The 12,610-nt window shown below is 57.0% G+C and overlaps 7 protein-coding genes across 7 annotated transcripts; 4 read left to right on the top strand and 3 right to left on the bottom strand.

Moving 5' to 3' along the window:
* Window positions 1–221: 221 nt before the first annotated feature.
* Window positions 222–967, top strand: W97_01960 (uncharacterized protein; the record flags this gene model as incomplete). Its single annotated transcript, XM_007779862.1, has 2 exons — window positions 222–626; window positions 734–967. 2 exons carry the CDS (start codon window positions 222–224, stop codon window positions 965–967), a joined length of 639 nt encoding a protein of 212 aa, XP_007778052.1.
* Window positions 968–1,464: 497 nt separating this feature from the next.
* W97_01959 (uncharacterized protein) lies at window positions 1,465–4,271 on the bottom strand (the record flags this gene model as incomplete). The annotated part of the gene is made up of 2 exons (XM_007779861.1): window positions 1,465–3,882; window positions 3,927–4,271. The coding sequence occupies 2 exons, from the start codon at window positions 4,269–4,271 to the stop codon at window positions 1,465–1,467; spliced, it is 2,763 nt and encodes a 920-aa protein (XP_007778051.1).
* Window positions 4,272–5,030: 759 nt separating this feature from the next.
* On the top strand, window positions 5,031–5,933 carry W97_01958 (uncharacterized protein; the record flags this gene model as incomplete). Its single annotated transcript, XM_007779860.1, has 1 exon — window positions 5,031–5,933. The coding sequence occupies one exon, from the start codon at window positions 5,031–5,033 to the stop codon at window positions 5,931–5,933; it is 903 nt and encodes a 300-aa protein (XP_007778050.1).
* A 1,345-nt stretch (window positions 5,934–7,278) lies between these two features.
* Window positions 7,279–7,866, top strand: W97_01957 (uncharacterized protein; the record flags this gene model as incomplete). Its single annotated transcript, XM_007779859.1, has 4 exons — window positions 7,279–7,368; window positions 7,436–7,524; window positions 7,631–7,687; window positions 7,749–7,866. 4 exons carry the CDS (start codon window positions 7,279–7,281, stop codon window positions 7,864–7,866), a joined length of 354 nt encoding a protein of 117 aa, XP_007778049.1.
* Window positions 7,867–8,194: 328 nt separating this feature from the next.
* Window positions 8,195–9,394, bottom strand: W97_01956 (uncharacterized protein; the record flags this gene model as incomplete). Its single annotated transcript, XM_007779858.1, has 1 exon — window positions 8,195–9,394. One exon carries the CDS (start codon window positions 9,392–9,394, stop codon window positions 8,195–8,197), a length of 1,200 nt encoding a protein of 399 aa, XP_007778048.1.
* A 406-nt stretch (window positions 9,395–9,800) lies between these two features.
* W97_01955 (diphosphomevalonate decarboxylase) lies at window positions 9,801–11,138 on the bottom strand (the record flags this gene model as incomplete). Its single annotated transcript, XM_007779857.1, has 2 exons — window positions 9,801–10,923; window positions 11,077–11,138. 2 exons carry the CDS (start codon window positions 11,136–11,138, stop codon window positions 9,801–9,803), a joined length of 1,185 nt encoding a protein of 394 aa, XP_007778047.1.
* A 197-nt stretch (window positions 11,139–11,335) lies between these two features.
* On the top strand, window positions 11,336–12,150 carry W97_01954 (uncharacterized protein; the record flags this gene model as incomplete). The annotated part of the gene is made up of 2 exons (XM_007779856.1): window positions 11,336–11,826; window positions 11,874–12,150. The coding sequence occupies 2 exons, from the start codon at window positions 11,336–11,338 to the stop codon at window positions 12,148–12,150; spliced, it is 768 nt and encodes a 255-aa protein (XP_007778046.1).
* Window positions 12,151–12,610: the final 460 nt, after the last annotated feature.

Genomic DNA, 12,610 nt, shown 5'->3' with positions numbered 1-12,610 from the left:
GCTCCTTCCCCTCGGTCAAGCTTCCAGCTCCTCGATTCTCCGACTCCCATTCCGCCAAATCACGGAACCAAGCTGACCTCGTGCCCTCCTTGCCTGCTTCAACTGCTCATCACCCCTCATCCACCTCTATCTAATTGCTGCTTGCCGCCTGCTCAGTCCCGCTCCTGCACTCCCCATTCAGTCAACTCTCTCCTTCAACCGCACAATCTCACAACCTCGCAATGTCCGCCTCCAAAGCCTCCTCCCTGCGCGCCCTCCGGACCCTCGCTGCCAACAGCAGACAAGTCCCCCGGCGCCACCTCCACATGACCGGCCCCGCCGAATTCCCCTCGCCAGCACTCGTCGCAGGCCGCCCGTCCGCCAGCACGAAAGACCTGACGGCCGCCATGGACGCCGCCTCCAAACGGCCGTCGATGGAGCCCTCGGAAACCTCAACCCCAGCCGTGCGCCACTTCAACACGAGCCGCAGCCTCAAGGCCGTCAACGACAACTCGACAATCGACTTCATGTACATCCCGGACTTCGACCCGGACCTGGACGCCGACGCGCCCATGATGCGGGTCCCGCTGCTGCCGCAGACTAAGGCGTCGCAGCCTCTGTACGACATCGAGGCTCATGAGACTCCGGTAAGCTTTGCACGCAACACCGAATCTTGCAACTCTCCACCCTCGCCTTTGCTAGAGTCGGAATCCGTGAAGGGCCTGGTTTGAGGCTGACAGTAACGCTGCGTCAGGTCATGGAGCCCCAGATCTATACGGTCGCGGCCGATGGCACCCATATTAGCGCTCCGGCTGCCATGTCAGACGTGCACGACAACGCCGCCATGAACATCGATTTCGAGGGCTTGGCCAACCAGGCCACGAAGACGGTGACGGGGAAGTCGGTCGAGGAGCAGGTGGGCACCGTCAAGCAGGTCTGGAACGGGCTCTTGGATGACCTGTTCGGACCCAAGGCCTCGAAGGCCTAGACTCCGTTGCGCTGTTTGGGTTCTGTTTGAAGGATTTTGTTGCTCGAAGAGCTCGAGCTACGAAGGGATGATTCTTTCTATGGCGTGGTGGGCACTTTCTGCCTTTTCTGAGACACTTGCTCCAAGTGTGTACTGCTTTGGGCTATGGTTCCAATACTTATACGAGCTTGACCTCTTGGCCGCTCGTTGGGCTTGGTGGAGTTATCTTACCCCGCCTGGCGGCTGGAGAGGCAACAGCGAGTTTTCATCCAGCCTACCTAGTTTCTCGACCCGTTTGTTTGACGGGAAACGATTTTCCGTCCGTGAGGCGGACTTACTCGTTCCATCCTCGATGTGTTCTGTGAGAATAAGACATTGTCTTTCGTGGCCGCGTCAACGATGGTGAAACGAAGGGCCTTGATTTCAACACCTCAGTGCCATCACTAATATCAAGCCCAAAACAACCCTCAAAAGCCTACCCAACATCCCCCCCCCTCCCCACCACCCCTCCACACATGCTACCGACTCAAACTCAACAACCCCTCAACATACCTCCTAGCATCAACCCCAATCCCCTCCGCCAGCCCCCTAGGCCCCTGTCCCGCCCCGGCCCCCGCCACCGCTCCACCCCCACTCCCGCCCAGCCCCCACATACCACCGCTCACACCCCTCTGGCCCGACGCCTTGACTGCTACCGCGTCCCGCGCGCGGCGCACCAGGAAGGCTTCGCGGAGGCCAGCGGGTTGCGCGCGGGGTTCGAGCGCCGGCTCTGCTTCTCCCACGGCTGTATCGCCGGCCTCGGACCGCGGCGGCGTAGGCGTAGTGGAGGAGGCCCTGTTACTCGCGCTGTCGGCGGGGAGGAGCGAGGTGGCTGAGACGTTGTTGGAGGTGCTGCTTCGGAGGGGGTGGAGGGAGGCGGTGGAGGAGGAGGAGGAGGCTGTCGTTTCGCGGTGAAGGCTCGCCGATACGGCAGACCCTTCCGCGCGGCCATCCTCGTCTTTTTCCAGCCTGTCCTGCCCCTGATCCCGCTCCGGCGAACCGGGTCGCGAGGGTAGTGAGGGGGGGAGGCGCATCCACACGATCCACCACCCGCGCCCCGTCTTGGCCGTGCGCTCAATTTCGTGCGCCTGCCTCCTCGTGCCCGCGACCGTCGCCAGGATCTGCGCGTGCACGTTTAGCGCCTCGACGCGGGTCCAGGGCGCCCTGCCTCCCCCCAGCGCAATCCCCTCCGCCGCCGCGCTCCCCGGCTCAGGGATATTCGGGACGCTCGAATGCAGCGTCAGCGTCCTCGGATCGTACACAAGGTCGTAGATGGGCTGCTCGTTCGGGGCCGCGGCCGAGGTGGAGGTAGTGGTATACGGGTTGCTGGCGGCCTGGATGCGGGCTGCAACGCGAGACGGGGCGGTCGAGGCGCTGAGCGGGCGGTGCAGGGGCGCGAGATAGGTGTGCAGGTGCCGGTAGAAGGAGGGGAGGCTGAGGGGTGAGGTGTGCGGGCTGAAGAGGAGGGTGTAGATGAAGGGGCGGTGGACGTAGACGAGGACGCGGAGGCGTTGGCGGGGTGGATGGGGGGGCTGACGGTCTTCTGAGGATAAATCGGAGGAGGAGGATGAGTGGCTTTTGGAGGACGGGGGCCTTGTGACTTCGACGTGGAGGGTGCGGAGGAGGGTTCGGGTGCCCCCATCGCCGTCTCCTGCGTCTGCGGCGTCGGGATCTTCGTCTCTGTCGTCTTCGAGATCTCCCTTTAGGCCAATGATGAAGTGGCCTGCATTCTCGGCGGCGATCTGCGTCTTGAGCTTCTCCTCCAGCTGATTGACCTCTGGTTGTGGGTCAATGTGCTGCATTACAGGCTCTTCGGACCGCCCTCGTCCGCCAGTATCGTCCTGCGTTACCGTTCTCTGCGACGCTGTTCTTGGTGTGCTTGGTCTTTTGCCGCCCCAGCTAGAGCCGTAGCCGAGTGTGAGATACTTCACCCATGTGTCCGGGTCCATGAAGCCTGATGCACTTCGGTCGCTCTCGCTTTGTTGTGCTCCTTGGGAAGCGTCTACTGCTTCCGATGCCTGGTCCAAGGACTTCTCAACAGCCGATACGATGGGCGGCGGTATGCCTTTCGGCAACGCTCCAGATGACGATGTCTTTGCATGATTAGACGCGGTATCGCCCTGGTTATCCTGAGTGATTGTTCTGCCAGTAGAGAATCTGCGTGGTAAAGGCCTGCTGTCCGAGATCTGCCCCCGTGCGTTCCTTCGTCGAACTCTCCGCGTTGAAGTTGGATTCTCTCTCACGCCATAAGCGTAGTCGCCGTAGCCGTAGATCCACTGCATCCAGGCCGAGACATCTCGTAGCGACGACCGAGAGATAGCGCCTACACCAGAGAAGATGACACCATCTGCAGCGCCTGGGTGTTGTCCACTGCCCATCCAGGGCTCCAAATACTCAGATGAGTGGGCGGGATACTTCTTGGCTGATGGGTCCCGCTGCTGCTCCTCAGATGGCTCGCCAAACCGCGACACAACGAGATCCACAAGCCCATCTGTACTGGAAGCGAAATGCTCAAGCACCTCGCGTTCTCCACTACCCCACTCCTCCTCTCCAACACCTATACCGAGCTCCCCGCCCGCAGCCAGCTTCATGCCATTGTATATGTCGACCGCAGGACTTCCGTGCAGCAAGACGTCCCAACTGCTAGCAAAGCGCGTCCAGAACTTCTCCATGATGTTGCAGAACTTCGGGCGTGCGAGGCGGGTAAAAAGGTCGCCGAGCGATGGGCCGTGATGTAACAGGAAGATTGAGTGGGCTCGGAGGAGTTGCTGAAGCAGCAGCGCAGGAGGGCTCACTTCTCGCGAAGAATACTCGACGGCAGGTTCGGTGTTGGGACTAGATCCAGAGCTGGTCGCAGACGTGGCTGTGGGTGCGGGCAGCCGTGTCAGGTCAACCGACTGTAACTGTCAGATACATCTGGCGTTGCTGCAAGCAGACTCACTGCCAGAATCCACCAGCCTTTCTCTAGCTCATGCATAACTATGCGCGACTTCTCCGTCTCGACCGAGTCCACAGCTTCGCCATTGGAGAAGCTTGCGGCAAAGTTCACCATGCCCTGCGCCAGCCCGATCTGCCGCAGTTTCTCATTTTCCTCCTCCTGCAGCTCTTTTTCGGTGTCTGCATCTTGACTCCCGCCTTTGCGCTTTGTCTTCGCAGCTTTTGAATAATAGAAGACGATCTGGTCACGGAACGTCTCATCGGTAGGTCCAAGCGAGGGATTGTAGACAGCCAGGAAGGATAACTGCGCAGGAATCACCTTTCCCGACCTCTCCATGGGCGCAGCCATGCTCGCGCGTGAGCCCAATTGAGCGGCGCTGGCGACGTAAGTTGCTGTTTGCGGAAGCTGAGGAATGCCGTCATAGGCGGTGTTTGTCTCGATGCGGGTTGACAGCTCACTCGGAATGCCTCTCAGTGGGCAATGGATGAATAGATGCCCATACTGTAGGAGAATGTACCGTCTCCATCCTATTCCTCTACTCCGCAAGAGGCAAAGCCACTGTCGGTGTCCGCGGGTTCGGGCAAGCCGCGCTGGAGATGCGCGTTGGTGGCTTGCGGTTCGCGCTGCACTCGGCCCATGCGGCGATGTTCGTGGAGCTGTGGAGCTGCCAGGAGAGCAAAGCGCCCCGGACTAGACGATGAGCACTTGTGTGGCTTCGACAGCCTCTAATCTTTCACTGTCATGATATGACTTCTCTTTGGAAGCTCCGGCTTCCTGTCCGCTCCTTTGCATCCCGTCAGCTATGGCCTGTCCGATGCCGTTACAGCTCCACCAAGGCCTCTGATCCGCTCAGGATCCTCTTCTGCGGCTCTGACGAGTTTAGCATTGCATCACTGCGTGCTGTTAACGAGGAGGGGAGGAAAGACCCGGGCCTGATCGCGTCCATTGATGTGGTATGCCGACCGGGAAAGCGGACGGGCAGAGGTCTAAAAGCGATTCGTGAGGGTATGCAGTTCTCAACACAACCTCACCGCAAGGGGCATCCACTAGCCCAAGGGTACACAAGCTAATTCGCAGTTCGTAGTGCCCATAAAGCGAGCAGCAGAAATGCTACAGCTTCCCGTTCACGAGATCGACACCTTCACCGGCTGGAAGCCGCCCACTCCGCAGAACGACCCCATCAACCTCGTCATCGCCGTCTCCTTCGGCTTGCTTGTACCTCCTCGAATACTCAATGGCGCCAAATACGGAGGGCTTAACGTACACCCATCACTCCTCCCCGACCTGCGCGGTCCAGCGCCTATCCATCACACGCTACTTCAGGGTCGCAAGACAACAGGCATTACGCTTCAGACTCTCCACCCGAAGCACTTCGATCAGGGCATGATCTTGGCTCAGACGCCTGAGCTCGACATACCACATCCAGATACCTGCACGCCAAAGGTGTTGATTGAGTATCTTGCACCTCTCGGCGGACAACTGCTAGTGGAAAGCCTGAGGAAACGGCTTTTTGTTCCTCCGCTGGAAGATGCAGGCTGGTATGCCAAAGAAGGACAGAAGCTGTGGCACGCGCCGAAGATCACCAAAGAGGACAGGCATATCAACTGGCCGAGGCCACAACACTTTCATTACTCAATCCAACATAGCCCGTCTTCCGTAGTTCGGACCGCAGAGGACCTTTTACGCCGTGACCGTGTACTTGGCGACTTGTGGGACACCACGACATATCAGTCCGTTATCCCGTACGAGGCCAAGGCGAAGAGGATCGTTTTTCACGGGTGGGAGCAAGTATCGAGCGACGATCCTGTGTTCAAAGAGTTGGGTCCAGCGGAGGAGCTCAAACCGGGAGTACCGCACATCGCAGAACACTCCAACGCGTCGCCCAGTCTCTACTATAGGACCCAAGATGAGCCTCCTAAGCTGGTCAGGGTTACTAGCTGCACGGTCGAAGGTGGCAAGAGAGGAGTAGGGGTTTCAGAGATTATGACAGTACGGGCTAGAAGGAACTAGCACTCACGGCGGAACGGATACCATCAACTGGAACTACTTCCGTCTGGATGAGCATATGGATGAGACGGTGGGCTTCGGTCGGCATAGTGATGCTTCTTAAATGTGCCCTGCGCTACGGATTTAAAGGTAGCTAGGCCTCAGTACGTCACACTGTAACTCAATTTGTCATAAGCCTCTATCTAGAGGCCGTAGAGTTCTAAGCTAAGCAAAGCCCGTATACAGGCGAAGCTGCTTGCCGAGGCATTTACGACGAGTTATGGACGATGCTGCGATTTGCCGGCTTGCAAGGCTTGATAGGGTAAGGGTTATCCGCACCACGCGCTGGCAACGCACGGTCGTTGGGCGCAATCGCTCTATGCCACCGGTGGAATGTATGCAGGCCACAACAGCTTCCTCTCCCCCGAAGGGTTATCGCTCAGGTACCACGGTGTCGACAGCTTCGACCACTCCTGGTCGAAACAGTCACAATTGCTTCAGATCTGTGTCTTTGCCGTTGTCAAATCAAGCTTACCGCCACCTCGTAATAGACGCATTTGCCTGGAAGTACCTGCAAGTTGCCGTCCGGTACGAGGCGGGGGCTTGTGGCACTCGACGAGGGCTATAAGACTCGGTCGCTCAATCGATGGAGCTTCTCCTTGTGTCGCCTATGCGCCCCGCATTCTGCGATACAAGTCCACGTGGATTCCTTGTCCTGTCTTTCCAAGATGCAAGAAGTTACGAGGTTGGGCGAATAGTCGGCGAACTGCAACGGGAAGTCGCGACTATGCCGTGATCCGCCGCAAGTTGGAGAGCGGCAGCCGTCCTCAAGCACTGGAGGAGATAACTTGAACCGTTTCCCCACCATTTAACCAAGCATTCTGTGCGGAGCAATAGGCGTAGTTGTAAGATGGGGAAGGGGCTGGGATGTCGGGCTGCGGAAGTCTGTGGCAGGTGCTCTTCACCAACACCAAGTGCTTCGGCTGATGCCGTGCAACTGCCAACTCTTGTATCTCGATGATCGTTATTGAAACTTGCAACGCAGGAGCCCTTGCTCGCATTGTTTGAGGTTCCTGCATCATCTATTGGGACGTGTACAGTGGAAAGTATCACCTGGCATCCATAGTTTCTTGAATATAACTCCTTCGCCCCTCTGCTTCAACCAGCTCTTCTCTCCGCATCATTCAATCCTCTCGGAAGAATTCTGTATTTACTCAATCAAACAAACTCAAACAAATCCAAACACCAAGCGCCCAATTGGTCCTCTGTACCGAGTCCAAAGCCACGCAACTCCTCCCCAGCGCCCGTCAACACTTACAAATATCTCGAGACACCGCTGAACTTGATCCCATCTCAGTCCGTCGCCACGATGCAACTCCTCGCCCTCATCAGCACCGCCATGCTCCTGGCCTCCGCACAAACTGCCCCAGCAGGCTTCGACAAGCGAGCGGACCCCGGTGTACGTCGCCCCACGCATGCAGCATGCTTCCAGCGCATGCGTACGAAGCTTACGTCCATTGCCTTAGGTCTACATCTGTGAGCACACCTACTTCCACGGCCACTGCGAACACCAGGTGACGGCACTGGCCCAATGCAACCGGCTGACCGATTACTGGTGAGTGCCCTGTCGGCCCATGACACCCACGCGTTTGCCTTTTGTCGATTCACCCTTCTTGACTGCCGACTGCTTCAAGCACAGACACTGACTTTGCTTGATGCAGGAAACTCCGCATCTCGTCCTTCGGCCCGGACCAAGGCCTTCTCTGCACGGTTTACGAGTAGGTCGACGTTCTATCAGTCTTGCCGTTCAGCTGGTCTGCTGCTGACTGCTCTGATCAGCAATGACGACTGCATCAACCCAACTCGCGGATACTCTTTCCAGTACCCGGGTGATGTTGATCTGAACACCGTTGGCTGGAACGACCGCATCCGCAGCTACATCTGCTTTCAGGCTTAGTCATCCCAATGCAGTAGGAAGATGTTGTGGCGGGCAAGAGTGCCGTCGCCGTTGGATACATTGTGTAGATGATGCTCTGGTCGATTGTTCAAAACAGTTGGTTTGGGTTTTATGGTGTTGGGTTTGTATTGGATGGACATGTTCTTCTTATGGAGGCGTTACGGTGTTACAATTGTTTTTCCGCTCAATTTGAGAGATCACTCGGTTAACACTGTCTGCGCTTCACTTGTGACCGTGGCTCATGTAGTCCCTGACAGAATGATTGAACAAGCTTGGCAAAATGGCGGACTAAATATCTCGTTCTCGTCATAAAAGCAGCCCACCGCACTCACTCGTCCCACTGCCCTCCATACTCCCCCTCCACAATCCTGACCAAGTCCCGCGGTCTGACTTTCAGCTTAACCAGCAGCGAGTTTCTCCCTATAGCCCTCAACATATTCTCCCTCCCAACCTTCAGCCTAACAACCATGCTCGGTCTCAGTGCCCTAACAAGCTCCGCCAACCCCTCATTCTCCGCCCCAATCCTCTCCCTCACCCCCATCAACCTCCAAATCTCGCCCTTCACCTCTGTTCCACTCAACCCCGCCACCCAGGCCATGAACTCGCTGACCCCCATCGCCCTGAGATCCCTTACTCCCATCACCCCCTCCTCTTCTTCCTCTACACCGTTTGCAGTGACAACCGCCCCGTTGCTCAGGACTTTGACGCCACCACCCCCCGCGGGAATCCGGCGCAGACTCACCACCGCGCCCGCAGCCTGCGCGGTCGCCACGCCAGCCGTGAAGCCTTCTTCCTCGCCGTACGCCCTCCCGGCGGCCAGGCCCTCGTCGAAGCCGTCGTCATAGCCGCGCTGGTATTCGAGGTGGAGGAGGGCGTGGAGTTCGGGGAGGCCGCCGCGGAGAATTAGGGGCTCTGGGTCGGTGCGTTGGGGAGGGTCTGGTTCGTCGCTTCGGGGAGGATGGGCCGGGCTGCCGGGATCGGATGGGGTGAGAGGTGGGGGTGAACTGGGCTGGGAGTCGGATTCGTGGCTTGGGTGGAGGTCGGGAGGGGAGGAGCTGGGTGGGGTGGCTGGGGCGCGGATGTCATCGTCGAGGTGCTGCTCTTCGGGTGTGGTTGGTGGTAACGCGGGTATGCGTTGCTGCCGTTGCCGTTGCTCTTGCTGTTGCTGCTGCTGTTGCTGCTGTAGTTGTAGTTGTAGTTGTAGTTGTAGCTTCTCTTCTTCCTCTGCGCGGACGTCCTGCCAATGCTGCACCTCTTCCTTCAGCACATCGTTGCGCTCGGCTGCGGCTGCCACGAGGCTTACTAGGTAAGCGAGACCCTCTTTCACCTCGTCGCCGAAGTCTTGGTCGAGGAACGACGCTTGGCGCGTCCCGCCAGCGCGAGGCGGGAAGGTTATCCAATTGACTAACTTGCGCAATCGTAGCCTTGACGGTGGGGTAGGAGAGGTGTTGCGGCGTTTGCGGGGAGCTTGGGAGTCATTTGGCGTGGCGTCTTGAGACTTGCGCTTGCGGGGCGTGAAAGGTGCCATGGTGATGGTGAATGAATGAATGATGCGATGATGGAAGACTAATTCATTACAATTGATAGCTGAAATGTGTGCGATGCGATGATGCTTGCGAATTTGCAAAAGATGTTATGATACTGGTCCAGAGTACTTGCGTTGCCGACTGCGATACAAGCGGCGTTTGTCTGTTTGTGCGCGACAAAGGTAGGATAAAGAAAGTAAGACACGGTGGTGTTGTATGAAGAAGGATGAAAGAGAGAGGGACGCACTTCTTGAAGAAAGTGACAATGGCTGAAGTGGCCATTGTCGACCTACCGTTACCTCCCAAGAGTGAAGTGATGCGGCCATTGCTAGTGGAGTCAGTCGAGAAGTGAAGCCGACGTCGGAGTTTTCAGATTTCAGTCAAACGAACGTCGGAAATGAGGTTTCTCTACCGCTCAATGATATTCCCGTCGGCGTCTATCAGATGATCATCGACACTTATCGGACCCTCGCCTACAGCCGTAAGAATGACCCTGCTTACGCCTTCGCTGAGTGTTGCAGCGGTCTTGGCGTTGAATTTCGCCTCAGAATTGCTTTTGACCGCGCTTCCTCTTGATCCTGCCCAGCCATCTTTGCTTCCAAGTACGTTTTTGAACAAACCCACAACCGCATGCTCGTTCTCCGCCAAGTAGTAGATCACCGCGTTCGGGCCGGCGTCAAAGGTGTAAGCCGCGATGACCCTCCCAGCAGCCTCATTGATCTCCTCCACCATGCGAACAGCGGCCTGTGAAACGTCGTTCATGTAGAAGATTGGCGGGTCAGTGTCCAGGCAGGTAGCGTGGAACGAATTGCTGTCCCTCATCGTGACTTTGCCGAAGGTGTCAAAATCCCGGTCCAGTATTGCCTTCTTCATCTCCTCCATCCTCTTCGGCACGGTCCTTTCTGCTCTTTCTGTGAAAAGTGTCGAAGTAGCGACAGTGGCTTGCATGCCGCTTGTACTGCTCACGCCCTTCTTCTCCGCGCTCACAACCAGGATCAGCGCTCGCATTTCCGGCCAGTGCGAGACAGGCGCAACCTCTACTGCTACACTGTCTGAGCCATCAACCTCGGTGCCCTTTTCCCATGCGACATAACCGCCAAACAAGCTGCGGCAAGCGGAGCCTGAACCTTGTCGTGCGATTCGCGAGAGCTCGGTTGGTGTCGAAGAAAGCTGATAGAGATCTGCTATCACGCGAACAAGAGCCGCGAAGCCTGCGGCACTGCTTGCAAGACCGGCGGCCGTGGGAAAGTTGTTTTCGCTCACTACTCTCAGGGGCATTTGGGAGAGTTTCGGGAGTTTGGAGTCCGACTCTTCCATCTGCTTGCGTAACTGGCGTAGCTCGCGGAAGCAGGCTTGAGTCCGGGCACCAGATACATCCTGAGGCGAGCCGTTGAGAATGAGGCTGTCGGGGGAGGAGAAGCTTGACGAGCACGAAGCGGTGGTGTGCGTGCGGAGGTCCGACTGCGCGAGGGTTACGGACAGGGAGGAGTTCGTGGGGAGGTTTAGTTTTGGGTCCCGTTTACCCCAATACCTACAAAAGGCATCGGTTAGCATTTGACGCTGTCAGTGGGATTCCGTTCTTGGTTGACTACGCCTTCGGGTAAAGCTTAACAGGATCATGCCCAGACGCATTTCTGGCGCCCAATGGGTATGTACGTGTCAGGAAACTGGAGGATAGACTTACTTGATGACTGCAATGTTCACCGGAGCAGTTGTGCTTGCCCGAAAGACCTGCTGGTCTCCCATCTTGTATTTTGTTGTGGTGTTGAACGGGCGAAGTGGGATGAGAGCTCCCCCTGCTGGACCCTGGATTTTGACAGAAGCTTGGCATGCACCTCGGGCCTTGTGAGGATCATCATGGCGGGATCTCTTGGAGAGCTTTGCTGGCTTCGCCTTTCCTTCTTCTCGTCTGTTCCCATTCGATCTAGTCAATAGCTATCAACATGGTTAAAGAAGAAGAAGTGCCCCCTTCCGCCTGCCCAGTCGACCACAAAAGCCGCGCCGCTTGGATGGAGCAGACAGCGGCGCAAAGGCCAGCACAGAATTCCTCGAAGTCGCCATTACCTGTCGGCGAGACCTGCGACTCTTCACAAGTAGATCAATCAACCTCGAGAGACTCTCCACTACAACTGCCATCGTTTCTACGTGGACCTCGTCTAGCCACCGACCGCGAAGTCTCCACGATTCCGCGAGCGCTGCCCGAGGCGACGAAGGATGGCAAGCGGCCAGCAAACAACGAGCAAGAGACGGGGGCAGACAAGAGCTCTGGCAACTGGATATACCCGTCTGAGCAGATGTTCTTCAACGCGATGAGGAGGAAGAATTACGATCCCCAGGCGGAGGACATGCGGAGCATAATACCTATACACAATGCTGTGAATGAGCGGGCGTGGAAGGAGATTAAGGAGTGGGAGAAAGGGAGGGGGGCCGACGCGTAAGAGCCTACTCCCTTGCGGACGAGCTGATGCTGACAGAACGCAGCTGCGGTGGACCGCGCCTTGAATCGTTTAGCGGCTCTGCGACTTCGTTGACGCCCAAGGCGCGCCTAAACACCTTCATGGGATATTCGGCACCGTTCGACCGCCACGACTGGGTAGTAGATCGGTGTGGCAAGAAGGTCGAATACGTGATAGACTTCTACGCCGGCAAAGACGAGCACAAGCCTGGCAAGAGCCTGAACTTCTACTTGGACGTACGGCCTAAGCTGAACACTTTGGAGGGGTGGAAGATGCGAGCTGGTCGTCTCGTGGGATTGTAGGGTTGTATGATGGAGCACTGTATATATGTACAAGTAGGGAAGCGGCTGCATGCTGAGCACGGCGTTGGCGTTGGTGTAACGGAAACGCGAGTAAGGGACTATTTTGTATTTATTCAGAACATTAAGTCCTAGGATACGGATGTTACTGCTCTTAATCTAGTGCCTGCAGTCATGTTGTGAAGCCGGTGGGGTGCCTCATCAGGCGACCGCTTACACCCACCTTCGTTAGCCCCACGTCGTTGCCAAAACAACGCCGACTCCAAGGCTCAAATTCAACCCCTTACTACCGACTAAACATCACTATATCTGGTCTGCATAGCCGATTACAAGCTTCATAGAGTGCTTTCTATATCGCTCAACTATATGAACGAGCTGGCATTGATTTAGAGAAACTTCGCACCAGTGTCGAAGCGTGCTGTCCATGGTTGGAGTCGGGTAAACGTAGAGTCGTGGATTCAAT

The sequence above is a fragment of the Coniosporium apollinis genome (assembly GCF_000281105.1).
Source record: "Coniosporium apollinis CBS 100218 chromosome Unknown supercont1.7, whole genome shotgun sequence".
NCBI classification, from domain to species: Eukaryota; Fungi; Ascomycota; class Dothideomycetes; genus Coniosporium; species Coniosporium apollinis.
The sequence above is the reverse complement of the archived record's forward strand: the minus strand, read 5'-3'. Positions and strand labels throughout refer to the sequence as shown.